The sequence below is a fragment of the Capricornis sumatraensis genome, chromosome 8 (assembly GCF_032405125.1).
Source record: "Capricornis sumatraensis isolate serow.1 chromosome 8, serow.2, whole genome shotgun sequence".
NCBI classification, from domain to species: Eukaryota; Metazoa; Chordata; class Mammalia; order Artiodactyla; family Bovidae; genus Capricornis; species Capricornis sumatraensis.
The window spans coordinates 96,896,811-96,917,067 of record NC_091076.1 but is presented as its reverse complement, the minus strand read 5'-3'; the positions used below and the strand labels follow the sequence as shown (position 1 = coordinate 96,917,067).

Below are 20,257 nucleotides of genomic sequence, written 5' to 3'. Positions count from 1 at the left end.
TCCACTAATTATAATCTCCATGAGTGAAGAGATAATCTTTTATTCACTACTGTACTATGTCCCTGGACTTCCTAGGTGGCGCTAGTGGTAAAGAACCTGTTTGCCAATGCAGGAGACGCAAGATGTGTGGTTCGATCCCTGGGTCTGAAGATCCCCTGGGGTAGGAAATGGCAGCCCACTCCAGTATTCTTGCCTGGAAAAGTCCATAGACAGAGGAGCCTGGCAGGCTACAGTTCACAGGCCTCAGAGTCAGACACAACTGAGCTAATGAACACACACACACACACACACACACACACACACACACACACAGTCCCTAGCGCATGCGCACAAACACACACACACTGTCCCTAGTGCGCGCACACACACACACGCACGCACACACACACACACACACACACACACACACACACACACTGTCCGTAGCACAGTATCTATTAAATTTGTTGTTGTCATTCAGTCACTAAATCAAATCCAACTCTTTGCAACCCCATGGACTGTAGCACACCAGGCTGCCCTGTTCTTTACTATACATAATGAGTATTTACTTATTTATTCTGTTATGCTTTTATACAAAGTTTTTTATTTTAATAATAAAACGAGTTTTAAAAAACACTAGGTGTGAAAAAATAACTGTAAAATGCAATTTGTTGCTGCTATTTAGTTGCTAAGTCATATCCAACTCTTTGAAACCACATGAACTATAGTCCACCAAGCTCCTTTGTCCATGGGGTTTCCCAGGCAAGAATACTGGAGTGAGCAGCCATTTCCTTCTCCACATAAAAGGTATTTAATGAAGATGTGCTTATAAACAAACAATGTTTAGTCCTTTGTACCTTAATGAAATGGCAATACAAAACAACTTCTATTACAAGGATCTCTAAGAAATATTCTCACTCTTCTGTTCTTAGGGAACATTTCTGTATACTATTTGATGCTATGGCAAATTGTATTGCTTTTCAAATTTCAATTGCCAATTATACGTTGCAAGTGTAAAGAAACACAATTGATGTGTTGCATAAATTCAACTTGTAGTCTAGCTAAACTTAAACTCTAGCCATTTTTTAAAAAAATCAGTTACTCAGAACATTCTACATGCACAATCATGTCATCTGTAAAACATCTAAAAATAAACATAATTTTACTTTTCCTTTCCAATCTATAAGCTTATTCCTTTTATTTGCCTTACTGCACCTGGCTAAGATCTTCAGAACATGCTGTAAAGAAGTTGTGAATTGACTTGTTCTGGACATTGGGTTGAAAGCACTCAATCTTCCACCATTTAAGTGTGAGATTCAATGTAGGTTTTTAATAGACACCTTTTATCAGATTGACAAAGTTCCCTTCTATTCATAGCCAGCTGAGAGCTTTTATCACAAATTAGTGCTAAACTTTTTTCAAGTGCTTTTTATGCACCTATTACAAGATTATTTAGCTTTTTGCCTTTATTTCATTAATATGGTAGCCAGCACTGACTTTTAATGTTCAACCTACCTTGCAACTGGGGTTAAGCCCAACTGGTCATAACGTATCATACAGGATAAAACATATGAAGAGCTAGATTCAATTTACTAATATTTTGTTAATGAGTTTTACATATATATTCATAAAGGATACTGAGCTATAGTTTTCTTTTTTCATAACATTTTTACCTCGTTTGGTAGCAAGGTAACGCTGGTGGGGTGTTTTCTAAAATTTGTGAAAATACTGTTATAATTTCTGCCTTAAATGTTTGATAGAATTCACCAAGGGCCTGGTGAAAAGTCACATGGGCCTGGACTTCTCTTTGTGGAAATGTTTTTAGTTACAAACCCATTTTTTATTTAATGAATATAGGATTATTCAGAGTTGCTTTCTATTTCATTTATTTCAACTCTTTATTTCTCTCCTATTTAGTTTGTTCTTTTTCTAACTTCTTAAGGAGGAAGCTTGGGTCATTGATTTTAGACGTTTCTTTAGCAGTTACGTTTCCTCCTAATGCCCTGCTTTAGCTGCATACCACAAGTTTTGATAGAATGGGTTTAATTTTCAATCAGGTCAAAGATTTTCTAGTTTCCCTTGTGAATTCTTCTTTAAAGTTTATTTCAAAGTATGTTACTTAACTTCCAAATACCTGAGAGATTTTCCAGGTATCTTTTTAATTTCACTGTAGTCAGAGTACTCTCTATATAATTTGAATCCTTTTAAATGTGTTGAAATATGTTTTACATCCCAGGACACAGTCTGTTTTGGTAAATCTTCCATGTGCACTTGAAAAGTATGTGGCTACAGTGTTCTGTAAATGTCAATTAGGTACAGTTCACTCACAGTGTTGTCTAAACCTTCTATATCCTTCTTGATTTTTTCTTGCCTGCATGTTCTATCAATTATCGAGAATATTGCAATTTCCAACTAAAACTGTGGATTTGCCCATTGCTCCTTTCAACTGTCAGTTCTTGCTTCACTCTGTTATTGGATGTGTAACATTTACAACTGCTGAGTTTTCTCAATGAATTGATCCTTTTTTCATTATGAAATGCCCTTCACCCCTTGTAATATTTTCCTTGTTCTGAAGTCTCCTTTGTCTAATACAATACAGGCACTCCAATATTTTTATATTTACTGTTTATACAGTATCTTTTTCCATCCTTTTAAATATAAAGATACAGGTTACAAATAAGGTAGGTATCCAACTGGTTAGATCACAGTGATCTAACCTGGCACTCTTAATTGAAGTGCTAGACCATTTATAATACATTTACTTATTGTATATTTGAGTTAAAATGTACTATGTTACTTTTTCCCTAGCTTTTGTGTCTTTTCCTCTTCCCCATCTTTCTTTAGAACTGTGAAACATATTTGTTTCAAGTATTTAATTTATTTTATCATTAGCTATTATCTGTTTTGTTATTTTCTTAGTGGTATACATATTTAACTTACCATAGTCAACTTCCAAATAGACTATGGAAAAAGAATCTAAAACACAGAGGAATATGTATATGTATTAATATAACTGATTCACTTTGCTATACTTCTGAAACTAACACAACATTGAAAATCAACCATATTCCAATAGAAAAAAAAAATTCACTGTCAAAGATTTGTTAGTAAAAGCAAATTCCCATTTATAGCAAATATCACTATAAAAAGTTCTGTAAGGACCGCCCATAATAGAAGTTTTGTTCTAAATTTCTATTTCAGAAATAAAGAAAACTTTGAAGAACAAGATAAAATAAGGTATCTACAACAAATAATTCCATACAACAAATGGCCCCTCGGGTTTTATTCCAGAACATGTAACAATTAAAAAAAAAAGTTTTCTAATTGAGTGCTACCAACAGGCAAGACCTTTTAACTCTTGCTCCAGTGTCTAGCATGATATATAGGTTCACCATATTTTCCCCTAGATGAAATATTTTAAATAATCCCTAGAAAAATCCTCTTTCAAAACAAGCCACCAAATAACAATATAGTATCAAAAAAAAAAAAAAAAGGATTTTACATAACATCACCAACTATCTCTACGTTAAACCTTTTAACTTTCTAATCCATATGGAGACCTCCTGTTTTTTTCTCCAGGACATACAGAATTGTGACTTTCAATAATATGTATAATATAATTGCAAATTAACTCCATTATCCCATAATATGAAAGCTCTAAGGAATCTGTTATGGTGAGTATTTACTTGTAACAAAACTTGTGGCAGAACTTAATATTGGCCCTCAACAAAATCTCTGACTATGTACTGTTGACACACAGAACTCAAAAGACCCTTGGAAGCTATCTGATATAGAGTAGAGATCTGTTTCTTAGTTAACTCCCAAAGATAATAATGGGGGTCTTGAACTATTGTTCACCTATACAGCCTATTTAAAATGTCAAATTGACTGGACTTTAGTTAAAATTTCATCAACTCAGTATAGATGAAAAGATTAATTCTATGTAGTAAAACTGACCTCATACTGTTCTAAAGCTCTAATTAACAAAACTGGAGAAATAAGGTATTGCTTAATAAATTCAGTTTAATAGAAAAGAGGCTTTTTAAAACATGGCCTCCCAGGGAGTGAAACGAATAATAATAAAAGATTGGGAATTGAATTTAGACCATTCTCCTGCAAAGTAACTTTCCATACAACATCTCTAATGATTACTTACATGCTTCTGCTCAAATATTTCCATAAAAGAGAAATACCATACAAAGCAACATGTTCTAATTTGAAACAACTAACTGCCATATAATGCTTTTTAACTCTATTCTGAATCACTGAACTTTTTAAGAATGCAGCAAAAAATGTGGACCTGTCTTCTGGGGAAAAGACACAGCCATAAACACATATAAACAAAATTTTACCTATTATTTTACAAGGTTGAAGAACCCTAGCATCTGTCCACGTACTCCTTTAAATAACTCCCTTAACATACTTAACTACGGGGAACAAATGTTTTCATTCATTGATGGAGGAATATAGTTATATTCCTATTCTCTATGGAGAGGACTGTGGCTATAACTACAAACATTACTCATGTTCACATCCTTTGACCCAATAATTCTACTTCCAGAGGCTTATCAAGTAAACATATGTGAAATGACATTCTGTACAGGGCTATTCACTGAAGCATTGCTTATGTCAGTAAAACACTTTTTCATCTAAGTGTCCACAGACAAGAAAAGGGTTAAATTATGGTTCAGCTGTATAATGGAGTATTAAACAGCCTTGAAAAAAGAGAAGGAAGTTCTATACATACTAAAACAGTTTCTAAAATATTTCAAACACAAAAAGGAAAATACATGATAATATATATAACGTACTCTTTGTATTTTTTTTTTAAAAAGAGGCGGTGAATATACATACATATTTGCACATGCACACACATGGATACTATATCATCATGTATGATATATACACACACATAAATAAAATACAATAAACTGCTAACAGTTGTCTCCAGGGAAGAAAACCAAATGGATAAAGGAAAAGCACAGCAGGGACTTCCCTGGTGGTCCAGTGGTTAAGACTCCATGCTTCCACTGCAGGGGGCACAGGTTCCATCCCTGGTTGGGGAACTAAGATCACCCATGCTGTAGGGTGTGACCAGAAAAAAAAGGAAAAGGGTAGCAGAGATGTTTCACTGTGTATCTTTAAAATCTTTTGAATATTGCACTATGTAAATATATCACCTAATCAAAATTAACTCTTAAATACCAACTCTGCCTTAGATCCTAAGCAGTTTTGCTAAGCTTAAAACCAAGCTATTCTATCACTCTGCAACTTATTCATAATATTTTATCAGAATTTTTCTGAAGTGTTTAGCTACAGTGATCTTACTACAAAACAAAAACTTTCATCCCTCCACACACAATCTGAGCCCTGAGCAAGTTATTTACTAAGCTCTCTTCTTTCAGGCTCCTAATGCCTTCATATCCCCATACTGTTTTTAATGGCGGGAGTGAATACACAGACGTACTTGTGCCCCTTCTTTAGGCTCATAACACCTTCGCGTCTCTATTTCTTTTAGGCTCGTAACACCTCCACGCCTCTGTATCCACCATCAGCTGTGTGCCAGAGACACATGGGTCCATTCCTGCCTTATTATATAAGTGTCCCAAGTGTATGCAGTACATCTGGTTGATTTTTTTTTTTTAATTCTCTGTAACATCTACGCACAGTACAGACTTACTAAGAGTCAGCTGAACTCAAAACAAACAAACAGTAAATAAATAAAGAGTTAGCAGAACTCAACTGCTGAAAAATGGGGCACTAAAATTTCAATATAGCTATTATGTCCCTTTCCCTTCACCTCATCCAGATTATCACACAGCAGATCAAGCAGCTTTTCAGAAGAAGTTGATGGAATACTTTGTGCCTTGTTTGATAATGGAACCTGGACAAGTGAGTTTTGGTTTAATGCTAGTGGTTTCTGCCAAATTTGGACATTAAATCTGCCTGCTAAAGTTAATTAATATAACAAAACATCCTGAACTAGAGGCATCATCCCCTGAGATTAGTGGGGCTTTCAGATTATATTTTAATTTCACAATTAATCCTTAGTATCCCTCTGGAGACAGACAAAACAGGAATTAAATCAACACTCAACTCTGGCAACAGTCTATGTGATGAAAGTCACATGTTTACTTTTTTTAACAATTTACATAAATTTTACTTAATTTACTTATATATCTTATTTTTAATTAATTTAAATTTAAAATGAGTAAAAATTTCTTATAAATGAACATTATACGTCACAGTAATATTTGCATTGTTTTGACCATTAAACCAAAAAGGGAACCATTTCCTGAAATTACTGCTTACTTCAGATACATCAGGGGAGGTATCAGGCTCCACTTCCCCCTCCCGGGAGACATGAAGCCTGTCAGTGTTCTGTCCCTCTACAACACTCTGGGCTGCTGGCTCCCAGGCCTCGTCCTGAAGATTTTCTTGACTTTTCTCCTTTGTTGGATCATCTGCGTCCTTAATACGCTGCCTTTCTCTTTTATGATTTTCTGTCTGGTGTTTATGGACTGTATCTTCTAGAATCTTCTTGAGAAAGGCCGCATGAAGGGAAATAGTTGATACTATGTATCAGCCTGGGTCTAGTCAGGAGACTGAAACCACATCTGGGGTACTCCCTTCCCAAAGGCTGAGATTCAGACATATTGGAGAGACTATGGCTTGGCTGCTGGTGGCAGAGAAGTTTACTGGGTGCCCTAGGCTGCAGTTGGTGTCCATTGGTATGCTGAGAAAGCTTGCTGAAGAGCAAATGATAGCGGGCCTTCTGTGTGCTCCGAGAAGCTTTGTCATCAATTGAACACAATACAAACTGGGTACAAGAGAAGCCCCTTCATTTGCTACCTTGCAATATCTCTCAAAGTCATGTTTGTCTCTTTGTGACCCCATGGACTGTAGCCTGCCAGACTCCTCTGTCCGTAGGATTTTTCAGGCAGTAATAATGGAGTGGGTTCCATTTCCTTCTCCATGAAAGTCACATATTTATTTACTCTTTATAAAAGCAAAGTTATCAGTCACACAGGTCACAACTATTAGAACAGATACCATCACCTTGTTATCTTTATATAAGCAACATTAACAGTCTTCATCAGACAAAACTGGTTAAAATGGGCTTCACAAGGGGCTCAGTGGTAAAGAGTCCATCTGCCAGTGCAGTAGCCGCACAAGACATAGGTTCGATCCTTGGGTTGGGAAGAGTCCCTGGAAGAAGAAATGGCAACTGACTCCAGTATTTTTGCTAGGATAATCCCATGGACAGAGGAGTCTGATGGGCTATGTCCACGGTGTCGCAAAGTCAGACGTGACTGAGTATGCACATGCTGTTAAATTCTAATACAGCAGGTAGGTCAGTGGCTAAGACTCTGTGCTCCCAACGCAGAAGGCCTGGCTTCGATCCCTGGTCAGGGAACTAGATCCCACATGCCACATCTAAAAGTTCGCATGCCGCAACTAAGATCTGGTGCAGGCTTATAAATAAATATTTAAATAAAGTTATCTATTTTTAAAAAATTTGAGTACAGCAAATCTGAACAGCCGCTTGCTGTTATCATTTTAAAATTAAACTATGGTTTGGTTAAAATAAAAAGCTATCCTATGTAACTCATCAAGTTACTTAGTTCTTCAACTTCCTGGGCCAATAATACTATCTGCAAAAAAATAACTGCAATTTGAGTATTATTACCAGTCCCTCTGTAGAAGCTAACAAAATTTTTAAGACTTCTAAGGCTTTTGCTAAGGGTAGACTAAAAGAAAAACAATCACAATTTTCTGACTGTACTTTGTCAACAATATAGGATGAGAGGAGGTCAACCTTCAACAAAGAGTTTAATTAAGATCCAAGCATTCCTCTTCTATACATACACTTCAAATAACTGGAAGTAGGAACTCAGACAGTATTTGTACACCCATGTTCACAGCAGCATTATTCACAGTAGCCAAAAGGTAGAAGTAACCAAAGTGACTAATGACAGATACATGGATGAATAAAATATGGAATGTGTAATATTACTCAGCCTTAAAAAGGAAGGAAATTCTGATGCTGCAACACAGATGAATCTTGAGGAATATTATGGTAAATGAACTAAGCCAGTTACAAAAAAGACAAATATTGTATGAGTCCACTTATATGAGATTTCTAGAGCAGTCAAATTCATGTAAACAGAAAGTAGAAAGATTGTTGCCAGGGACTAAGGGGAGATATAAATGTGGAGTTATTGTGTAATGCGTATAGTTCCATTTTTGCTAGATGAAGAAGTTCTTGAGAGGGATCATAATGATGGTTGCAAAACAAAGTGAATGTACTATACACTCAAAAATGGTTAGAATAGTAAATTTTTTTATGTATATATTTACTACTCCCTTCAGGATCACAGCCTTGTCATGGCAAAGGGGCTTGCATAAATCAATGAAGCTATGAGCCATGTCATGTGGGGCCACCCAAGACAGACGGGTCATAGTGAAGCGTTCTGACAAAACATGGTCCACTGGAGAAGGAAATATCAACCCACTCCAGTATTCTTGCCTGGAGAACTCCATGAACAGTATGAAAAGGCAAAAAGATATGACACTGGAAGATGAGCCCTCCAGGTCAGAAGGTGTCCAGTAGGCTACTGGGGAAGAGTGGAGGGCAATTACCAATAGCTCCAGAAAGAATGAAGTGGCTGGGACATAGTGGAAATGATGCTCAGTTGTGGATGTGTCTGGTGGTGAAAGTAAAGTCCAATGCTGTATAGAACAATATTACATAGGAACCTGGAATGTTAGGTCCATGAATCAAGGTAAACTGGATGTGGTCAAGCAGGAGATAGCAAGATTGAATATCAACAGCTTAGGAATCAGGGAACTAAAATGGACAGGAATGGGTAAATTTAATTCAGATGGCCATTATACCTAAAAAATGGGCAAGAATCCCTTAGATGAAATGGGGTAGCCCTCATAGACAAGAAAAGAGTCTGAAATACAGCATATTTGGCTGCAACCTCAAAAACAAAAGAATGATCTCAGTTCATTTCTAAGGCAAATCATTCAACATCACAGCAATCCAAGTCTGTGCCCCAACTACTGATGCCAAATAAATTGAAGCTGACCAGTAAGACCTACCACAGCTTTTAGAACCACTCTGATGTCAGAAAGTGAAGAGGAACTAAAAAGCCTCTTGATGAGGGTGACAGAGGAGAGTGAAAAAGCTGGCTTGAAATTCAACATTTAAAAAACTAAGATTATGGCATCCGGTCCCATCACTTCATGGCAAATATTAACAGAAAGGGAAAAAGTGGAGGCAGTGACAGATTTTATTTTCTTGGGCTCCAAAATCACTGCAGATGGTGATTGCAACCATGAAATTAAGACACTTGCTTCTTGGAAGGAAAGCTATGACAAACCTAGACAGCATATTAAAAAGCAGAAATATCACTTTGCTGACAAAGATTCATATAGTCAAAGCTATGGTTTTTCCAGTAGTTGTGTACAAATGTTAGAGTTGGACCATAAAGAAGGCCGAGCACCAAAGAACTGATGCTTTCAAACTGGTACTGTGGAAGACTTTTGAGAGTCCCTTGGATTAAAAGGAGATCAAATCAGTCAATCCTAAAGGAAATCAACCCTGAAAACTCATTGGAAGGACAGAAGCTGAAGCTGCAATACTTTGGCCACCTGATACTAAGAGCTGACTCACTGGAAAAGACCCTAATGCTAGGAATGACTGAAGGCAAAAGGAGAAGGGGGCAGCAGAGGATGAGATGGTTAGACAGCATCAGCAACTCAATGGACATGAATTGGAGCAAATTCCAGAAAACACCGGAGGACAGAGGAGCCTGGTGTGCTGCAGCAGTCCACGGGGTTGCAAAGAGGTGGACGTGACTTAGCAACTCAACAAAAAGAACTCATTTACTACAGTTTTAATGAGAGTGAAGTTCAGTAAAGGAAACCACAAAGCCCAGGACCTGCCCAAAGACATGATTCTGGGAAATTTTACCTTCGACTTTAAACAAGTAGCACAGGGCTATCCTTTAAGGATAAGAGCCACCTAAAAATACACCAACCCCCAACAAAATTCAATGGATATAAGCATGCAGATTAGACAAATTTAAATAAGAGAAAATAAATAAGGGGAAGGTATAAGAAGAAATAAAAAAGTGGATGGAAATTTCAGAGCGAACCTACTCAGTATTCAGCCCTGGGAAATAAAAGACCAGCAATACAGAAGACAGGGTAAAAGGCAGAGAAAATAAAGTAAGAAAGTCTAACATGTTTAAATAGAGTGCAAGAAGACAGAGAGTAAGGCAGAGGCAATATATGCAAAGACAATGGCTGAGAATTCTAAAACTGATGAAAACCAGCAACCCACAGATTTAAGGCATCCAATAAATTCCAAGCAGAATAAATCAAAATAATTCAACCACTCACAGAAATATGCATACAGATGTTTATAGCAGCTTTATCCGTAATGCTAAAACTTGGAAGCAACCAAGACATCCTTTAGTAGGTGAACGGACAAATAAGATGTGGCACAGGGACCTCCCTGGTCGTCCAGTGGTTAAGAATCTATCTTGCAATGCAGGCATGCAGTTTTGATCCCTGGTTAGGGAACTAAGATCCCATGTGCCTCAGAGCAACTAAGCCTGAGCGTCACAACTACTGAGTCCGTGCACTGCAACGAAAGATCCACATCCACAAGGACAATCAATCCCGCATGCCAAAAGTAAGACCTGACACAGACACACAAGTAAATAAACCTTTAAACTAGGGGCACGCTGCAGTCCACGGGGTCGTCAAGAGTTGGATACGACTTAGCGACTGAACAACAGCAGCCAGACAGTGAAATACTATTCAGGGCTTTAGAAAAAAAAAAGAGCTTACACACCATGGAAAGACACAGAGAAAACTCAAATGAATATCACTAAGTGAAAGAAGCCAATCTGAAAAGGCTACATATTGTATGATTCCAACTACTTCAACCATATGACAGGAAAGAGAAAACTATGGGGAGAGTAAAAAGATCAGTAGTGGGCTAGGGGAGGAGGCAGGGATGAACAGCTGGAGCACAGAGGATTTTACGCCAGGAAAACTTTGTATGATACTATAATAAATACATATCATTATATACTTGACCAAATCCATAGAATATACACCACCAAGAGTGAACCCTAATGTATGCTATGGGCTTTGGATGGTAACGTGTTGTCAATGCAGGTTCATCACCTCTCAAAATGTGCAGAGGCAGGAGTATCTGGGAAGTCTCCATACCTTCCACTCCATTTTGTTGTGAGCCTAAAACTGCTCCAAAAACTAAAATCTACTTATTTTATCTGTATGTTCAGGTTCCTCCAAAATATTCAGGTGTAAATAATCCAATCTAGACATATCTCTCATCTCTACATTGTAGTGCAGAAAATCAAAGACAAAGAGAAAATCTCGAAAACAGGCAAAGAAAAGATAGATTACGTGCAACAGAATGGCAATGATAATAAAAGTAAAATGAGATCAAGGAAAGCAGTGGACAACAGTGAACAATGTACTAAAAGAACACAGTAGGCCGACCTAGAACCCTGAACCCAGCCAAGCACCACCATGCAGGAATAAAGCCCCAGACAGACATTCTAACCCTAACCCTAACCCTCTTTCTGGATGGCGGACACAATGGGAAGACAGTCACTGGTAGACCGGCACTAGAGAAACCCCAAAGGATGTATTTCAGCAAAAGAAAAAGTATTCCAGATGGAAGGTCAGAGATGTGAACAGGAACGAACAACAAAGAAAGTGGTAAACACAACGTAGGGAAACAGGTAGGTCAGGCTAAATGAACATAACTATAAAACAGATTCAATAAAAATCTGTGTGTTCTTAAAAACATATATATACAAATGGCTAACACATGACTCTTTCATTTATCAAAACCCACAGAACTATACAACACAAAGAGTAAATCCTAATGTTAAACTAAGGACTTTCCTTAATAATAAAGGTATCAATACTCAGTGATCAACCGTAACAAGTCTACCACATTAATGTAACATGTTAATAATGGGGAAACTGGAGAGATGGGATATTAGTATATGACAACTCTGTACTAACTGCTCAATTTTCTGTAAAATAAAGTCTACTAATTAAATATACACACATATACAATTAAATATAAAACAGCAGCATGTGAAGTGGGAGAGGAATAATGCAGTTATAGGTTTAAGGCCCTTATACTGACAAAAAGGAGGGCAGAGGTATTGATTAACATCAATCCACGATATAAAAGATCCATACTGTAATTTCTGTGGTAACTAATAAAAGAGTATATAACTTTCAAACTAGAAGAGAGGAAAAATGGAATGTTAAAAAACAAATAGCTGGCAAAATTTTGAAGGTGGGGGAAACAGAATGAGAATTCTGTCTTTATCGTAAATAACAAATGAAAAAAATTTCAGTGGAAAGTAGAAGAATTATAAGAGAAATTTTGAAAGAAACCTAAGAAAAATTCAAGCCCAAATACTTCCCCAGTGGCTCAGCAGTAACGAATCTGCTTGCAATGTAGGAGACTTGCAGGAGATACGAGTTCGATCCCTGACTCAAGAAGATACCCTGCAGCAGGAAATGGCAACTCACCCCAGTATTCTTCCGTGGAAAATCCCACAGACAGAGGAGCCTTGTGGGCTACATACAGTCCATGAGGTCGCAAAAAGTTGGACATGACTGAGTGACTAAACAACAATACAAATACGTCATTACATTAAATGCAATTTCAGCCAAGAGTTTGGAAACTACATTAAAACAAGAAATATGCCTAGTTGGATGACAACTGTTTTTAATTCAACTCTTTCCCAATTCGACAAAGATTTATTCAGTATGTACAAAGTGCTGAGCATTTGAAGAGTCGGAAATACAGGCAACATCCATGCCTCAAGGAGACTAACAGGGAGAACAAACGTGTTATAACAAAGACAGGTCTTCAGGTGCTAATAAGATACTACAACTAGATTGGTGAGGCTATCCAGAAAAACTACACAGAAGGGATATCTGAATCATGCTTTGAAGAGTAAACTGAAAGTTCACGTGACAACTGAGAAGGAGCAGTGGAGACAGCAGTAAGGTCAGGAGGCCAGCCATGCCTTGAGTCGGCAGCACACAGCAGGGGGCGAGTAGACAGCGACCCAGGAAGCTGAGTTAACTCCATCCAGTAGACACTGTGAAGCCTTTAAAGTAAGGGAGTAAAACAATACTACTGGTATTTTTAGAAATATAACTGGAAGCAGTTTACAAAAAGATGAATGAGGTGGGAGATACTAACCGTTACAGTTATGAATGAGGAAGGTCTGGATTAAGGCAGTAGCAGTGGGGCAGACAAATGCTAGAGGAAGAAGAGAAATGAGCTGATAATTGACTACGTGTGAAATGAGGGTAGATTAAAGTACAGATGGTCCCTGCCTTACAATTGTTCCATTTAACGATTTTTCAACTTAGAAAGTGAAGTCGCTCAGTCATGTCGGACTCTTTGCGACCCCATGGGCAGTAGCCTGCACCTGGCTCTTCCGTCCATGGGATTTTCTAGGCAAGAGTACTGGAGTGGGTTGCCATTTCCTTCTCCAGGGAATCTTCCTGACCCAAGGATCGAACTTTATGATGGTGCAAAAATGATTCACATGCAGTGGGAACTACACTTCCAGTCTTGAATGTTGATCTTTTTCTGGGCTGGTCACATGTGACACAACCTCCCTCACGCTGCCCAGTGGCGAGGGCAGCACAGCTGCCAGTCAGCCACGCCATCAGGAGGGGAAGAGACCAATACACTTTCAATCACTCCGTACCCAATCATCCTGCTTTTCACTCTCAGAACGAAATTCAATAAATGACATGAGATATTCAACACTTTATCATAAAACAGGCTCTGTATCAGATGAGTTTGCCCAACCATAGGTTAACGTAAGCGTTCTGAGCATGTTTAAGGTAAGCTAGGCTAAACTATGATAGGTTAGGTATGTTAAATGTATTTTCAACTTCTGATAGCTTCAACTTACAATGGGTTTATCAGGACATAAGTCAAGAAAGATTTGTAAATGAAGAGAAGAGAACATAAAGGCAAACATAATAATAAATTTAAGAATAGTTACTCTTAAAACTGGTATAAATGTAGACTATTTTTCAGCATTTATGCTTACCGACCATCTAACTATGTACTAAATATAAACACCTAAACATATTTTTTAAAATTTCTTGCACTGGCATGTGAAATAGCTACTGTAACTAGGGATCCATAACTGACACCTTCTAATTGATACAATTTACTATGTGACAGGAGAAAGGTATCAGCTGGTTCAAGATCTTTTCAGAAGTCAGATGTGATCATCTGACTCACATCACACTCACAAATTTATAAAAGATAGGAAATGAGTTTCTTATTGTGCCAAAAGAGGGAGTCCCAGTTTTCATGGTTCTCATTTCACTCTTCTTTTCAACACAATCAACACACTTTTTATTCAATACAACTGAAACCAAGGACATTAATCAAAAAAGTAAGTTATAGTGAGGAATCTTAAAAAAAAATACAAACGTTTTCTTTGAACTTGAAGTATAGAAACGCTTATTCTGTTGCCAATATTTTGATACAGGCCTGTTTAGTTACAGACCTACTCACTGTAGCTTTACACTGTCTTACACAAACCACACCCATAATGCTTCATCTACTATTTCCAGTTTCGATTTCTTTAAAAGTGAAGCAAGAATTTTTAAGATACTTGCCAAGTATCTAAATGAAGAATTCTTCCAGGTTAAAAAAAATTCTTTTAATAAATTTTTATAGTTATCTCCTTATTGCTTCATTTTATATTCAGTCTTTCCAAGGCAGATAACTCAGTTTTCACAGAATCAACAATTCTTTCATTTTATGTCAATTGTTATCACAATTTTGTATTGAGCCATATAATTATAACACAAGTGCAAGTTGTCATAAAGTGGTCCTTGGTGAGTCAATTTAACCAACTGGTGGGAGCAATGCACTGGGCATCAGTTAGCACGTCTCATAAAAAGAGAAGGAATGTTTATTAAGACTAATATCCCTATTATTAAAGATCTAAATTCACTTATTGCTTTCTTTGTACTTGGGACAGTATCTGGCACACAGAAAATACTATGGAAGTATTTGTTACTATATTAGCATTAAAAGTCAACTAGGTACAGATAAATAGTACATGCAAGGGCAGAATTCCACCTACTTTACAGTCTCCAGAATCACAGAGATGAGACTATCTGTATTTAAGTAGTCAAAAGGGGAGAGAGAAGGGAATATAAACTGTGCTAAGTTCTCACTGAAAACATACGAATAGAAGGTAGTCAGTTTCACATTACTGGAAGTGAATTATCTAGTACTTTAAGGAAGAGATCTTAAAAAAAAAGCAGCAGCGTTCACATGCCAAGTCAATAAGACATGAAGAAGCAGGTTCATAACTCAATTAACCTATCATCTCAAAAATGCTGAGAACGGTTACAGGTAGTCCTAAAAAGTGGCAGCTAGAGTAGAGGAGGAAACTCAGTTACAGCTTCACAGTGCATGTCAGGCTCCTTCCCTCTATTACCCACTCACTGATGATAGAAAACATCAGTCTCTTAAACAAAACCACATGGCACATCCCAAAATACATAACAAATGCTTCTGTTTTATTAGTTATTATAAATTAAACATTAAATATAAAATTAATGTGCATAAATGCAATGTGAAAGAAAAATTTTAATTTGCAAATAACCTAAATATAAGCAAAGAGTAACTTAAATACTGCAAGCAATAAACGTGGCGGCATGGCCATTTTCTTTCGCCTAAGTTTTGTGTATCTGATTTGCAGGTGCAAAACACTCAAGGCAACATGACAGAAGATGGACAGTCACCAGGAAGTTCAAAGACTGCAGCTACTTAAAACATCCTGTCCACTAGGAAAAAATCCACAGTGGCACCAACTTTCTTCCTTCTATGGACATCAAACAGTACTGAAAATGTTATGAATAGTTAGGAGAAACTCAAGAGACAGCCATGCGGCTGCACCAGCCCCACTAGATGGCACTGTCACAGGAAAGCCACTCTGCTCTCCCACTTCCAAGGGCTGAAAGCACTCATGATCTCTGCAAAACTGAAAGCTGTCATCAACACAGCGACATCCTCACTGAGAAATGATGACCCATAATGAGGAGTTTCAGGCTTGAAGGAAGCGTCTATCCAAAAGCACCTTTTTTCCCAGTACCATGGCCCCCTCCCCGATCCTATTTCAAATAAGCAGTCTGAGAGAAACAATGGCTTGCATGCATAAGAAGTCCTACAAAATGGAGATTTTCTCTTTTCTCTTCCTAACTACACAAAACTACAGGATAATTACTTGCTTTCCAGTCCCCCCTCCTCCGCCAAGTTTCTTTGCTATGGGTAAAAACCCTCCTAGTGATCCAAGAATAACAGATTTATTGTAATCAATATACTTATCATGACTGGAAACTTCAAAATAACACAATTAATGATACAAAAACATCTGGATAAAAATGAACTTCTTTCTATATATTAAAGCAGAACTCCTATTAAACAGATTAAGTTTTTTGACACCTCAGTTACATGATTTTAGCTGGGCCTGGGCAGCAGAATTCACAATGTTACTCATTCCCATAACTTATGCGCTACCCCATGGAAAGTATACTTGGATACAGCTACCAGGAACCTAAAACCAGAAGGAAAGAAAAGCATTCTAACAAAGCTCAATTAGTTTAAACCGTATACAATTTGAATACAAACTTACTCTCACACAGTGGGTGAGCATTTGAACAGACAGATTTGGATACAAGACTTTTACTGAATTACCAGCGAAAGTCATTATTAGGCAATCAACTGAATCAGAGATCACTTTAACACTCAAATATACTACTCAAGTACAGGTGAAGCTACTTCACCTAGATCAGAGAATTTAGACATGTAGAATTCAGACATGTAACTAACATATAACAACAATCAGGAGCACAGCTGCTCTAAAGTGCCACCAAAGTCAGTTACTTAATTAAAGAGAGGCGAAGAAACCAAGAATTACAAAATGTGTAACAAATCCTGTGTTCCTATTAGAGCTCACCACAGGTCTAATACAGCTCCCATCCCAGTTATCCTCTATACCACGCTCCCCTCAACAGTAAGGGCTTGGAAGTACTGTACTGAGGTGTCATCCCTAACATCCTGCACAATGCCTAGTACGCAGCAGGTATTCAATATCTATTGAATGAACAAAGACTATCAAGTTATTCCAGCCCACCAAAATTATGACATTCATCAAAGCAGTTTTTCTAACTGAACTCTGACAAACACCTTTTCCTTTAAGAACATGAAACTAAGCATAAGACTAAGATCCAAGGTGCCATGAGAAAAAATATTTCTTGGAAAGTACAGGAAGGAGTCAAAGATCAAAAATTCTCTAGTCTCAGGTCCAAGTAAACAACATCTTGGATTGGTGAAGATTTTAAATAAAACATCACAAACATATCTTACATATTGTACTAAAATCATAAATAGGTTTTATACTTTGTTCTAAAGCCCTCCTATCAGAGCAGCAGGGTGAGGCAGCAGTTTCATAAAGATGCACAGGAAGCCATAACACTGCCCATGAACGGGGCCTGATCTAATGCTACTGGAACAAAAACAGTGAACAAGAAGGGAAAATAGGAGGAAAGGAAAAGGAGTCTGGGGTACAATCATGAGGAATCTGCTGAACTGCAGATCTGGGGAGGTGACATAGCAGGGGCATGTTTTTCAAAACTCTACACGTAACCATACAAAAAGCCCAGCGTAATGAAGCTATGCCAATACTTTTTCATTAGCAGTTTTTGTCTGAGTGACTGAGGAGTTTTGACAAAATGTGGCATAGAATCGAGACACATCCTGCTAGTATCCTTGCAAAAGACCCACGGGAAATCTCTCCCACATTAGAGGGTAAAAAGAAGTAAATATTTCCATACAGAGTACCTTCAAGAGTATTGTTAAACATTTGAGTGGAACAACTGATAGGATTTAAAAGTTCACTGGAACTGTGAGCCAGATCTTCTCCCCTTCGATGTATCTGTATGATCCATCCAGTTTGCTCTTTGTTTTTAAATGTGTTTAAAGTTGGCTATGAGCAGTGTTCATTATCATCATTTTACTCACCTTACTAACACCAACTCCAGTAAACCTGGCCTCTAATAATTCCTGCCGTCGGGGGTCCAAGCTATGCAATTCTTCCATCATTTCTACTGAAAAAGAAAAAGTAGGTTGTGAGACCATAAAAGCTAAAACATGAAGAACCAGTTCTTGGATACAACAAAATGCATAGTAACTATTTTGCAGAATATTCACATACAGGTAAACCTCAAATAAATAGAGCATACAAGTAATAAACCACAAGGCGCTATATCAAATAGTAATACACTTAAAGTTACAAAGTGGCTCAAAAGTCTTCTTCTGAGGGTCACTTATTCTTAACTAGTTCTGATTTGACTTTAACAGCAAAAAAACCTTCAAAACTTTCATATAATCTCTGTAAAAGCTGAGCAAAGCCTAGCTTACAAAAAAAGAAAATTTCTTCTATCAACCTTTGAATTTAGGTAAGTACTTTAGGATATTTCCTTCCCAAACACACAGGAACTAGTTCTTAAACTAAAAATATGAATCATTAATAATAACTTCAAAATAATACAGCATGAATCAGAAGCTACTAATAACTTAAAATAACGCTATTATGCCTCCTTTCTCTGAGGAGCATGAAAAAAGGAATTAATTACTTCATTTTAATAGAGAACCCATGGTAAAACCATCAACCTGCATCCACTCAGGAAATTAGTATGGCTCCATAACCACCCCTTTACAAAATCTTTCTCTGCCACTCCCTGGAGCAGTAGGTTGCTCTAGACATCTGCTTTTAGCACTCCTTCCAAGCAGGGAGGGGCAAGAGGACACCATTTTTAAACTCCTTCCACGACCAATTAATGCACAGGCTACTCTCAGCAAATACCTCCATCGTTTGCAAGAAATCATCTCTTGCAGAACGCATTGGAAACCGCCCAAATATTAAAAGTAGAAAAGGTACATATACCATTACCTACAACCCCTTTGAACATATTACTAAATAGCTACTGGAATGATTGGCACGATTTAAAAGTTCACTGAAAACATGAATTAAACATGCCCCTCTGCAATCTAACAACTCCACAATTTTCAGTAACAACCCCTACAAAGCCTCCAGTTTCATTTCCCTTCCTGGATTGAGAGCCTGGGGGCAAAGAGGAATGAAAGGGTGGCAAATTAAAGTTTCACCCACACAGACAAGTGCAGGTTAGAGAGGGAATTAGGAAATTCTCAGAAGGGTAGAAAGGTATCTCAGAAAAGAAAAGAGAAAAAGAAAAAAAGAGAGACTGAGACAGTGTTTCCCTAAGTGGCCTTCCTCGAGTCTCGCCCTGCCCTAATCGAGGCCGGAATGGCAGAAGTTGCAGCCTCTCTTCAAGCCCCAGGGTCTCTCGGCACGTTTCCTAAACCTCCATCCCCAGGCCTGGCCCGGAAAATGACGCCCCAGCGCTTATTCCATTTAATGTCAACTCATGTTAAGGAAAGATCCACTCAGTCTCATTCCAGCGGGGCCTTGGACTGGGATCCTCCCTGTAGCCCACAGCCGGAAAGCAGGACCGATGGGGCCTGGTCCCGGCGCCCCTCGTCTCCCGCCGGCTCCAAACTTTCCCCAACTCCAGGCCCACCTGTCACGGAGGGAGGGCGGGCCAGCTCTCGGGGGCGCCCGGGAGGCTGCCGGGGCCTCCAGCTGCCCGGGTGCCCCCATCTCCCCGCCGGCCGCAAGCCCCACTCCCAGGCCGGGGACGCCTGGGCCTCTCCCATCTTCGACCCGGCCCCTCGGCGACCCGCAGCCCTCGGGAAGCCCCTCCCGCTTCAGCGCCGGGGAGCTGCGGCCCGGCGCCGGACCCCGGGTGGGCCCGGGCCGCAGCCTCCTCAGCCGAGAGGGTCGCCCGGACGGTTAATACCTCAGGCCCGGCGCCCTCCCCCGCCCGGGGCTCAGCCTCTCACCTGCCGCCGCCGCTGCCGCCGCCGCCGCTCCACGCTCCTCCCGGGAGGGGCCCCGACCCGACCCGGCTGCGGACCGCTCTGCTCTCCCCCTGGGCAGGCCCGGGGCGGAGCCGGGGCCTCTCCTGAGCGCCGCAACCCCCCGCCCGGGCAGCCGCCGCCGGCGCTGGGCTCCACGAGAGGGCGGGCGGGGGAGGGGGGCCTCGGAGGCCGCAGATCCCCGGGCTC

At 39.0% G+C, this 20,257-nt stretch overlaps 1 protein-coding gene across 3 annotated transcripts in view; it reads right to left on the bottom strand.

Moving 5' to 3' along the window:
- The window catches only part of TLK2 (tousled like kinase 2), a 125,093-nt gene extending 105,247 nt beyond the window's left edge, over positions 1-19,846 (bottom strand). For 2 of the 3 annotated variants that reach the window (XM_068978823.1, XM_068978824.1), the window contains exon 1: positions 18,131-18,211. In XM_068978823.1, coding sequence (XP_068834924.1) covers positions 18,131-18,211 — 81 coding nt within the window. Of the gene's footprint in view, positions 1-18,130; positions 18,214-19,710 lie in introns of those variants that run through there. The other variant, XM_068978822.1, reaches the window with a different exon arrangement.
- Positions 19,847-20,257: the final 411 nt, after the last annotated feature.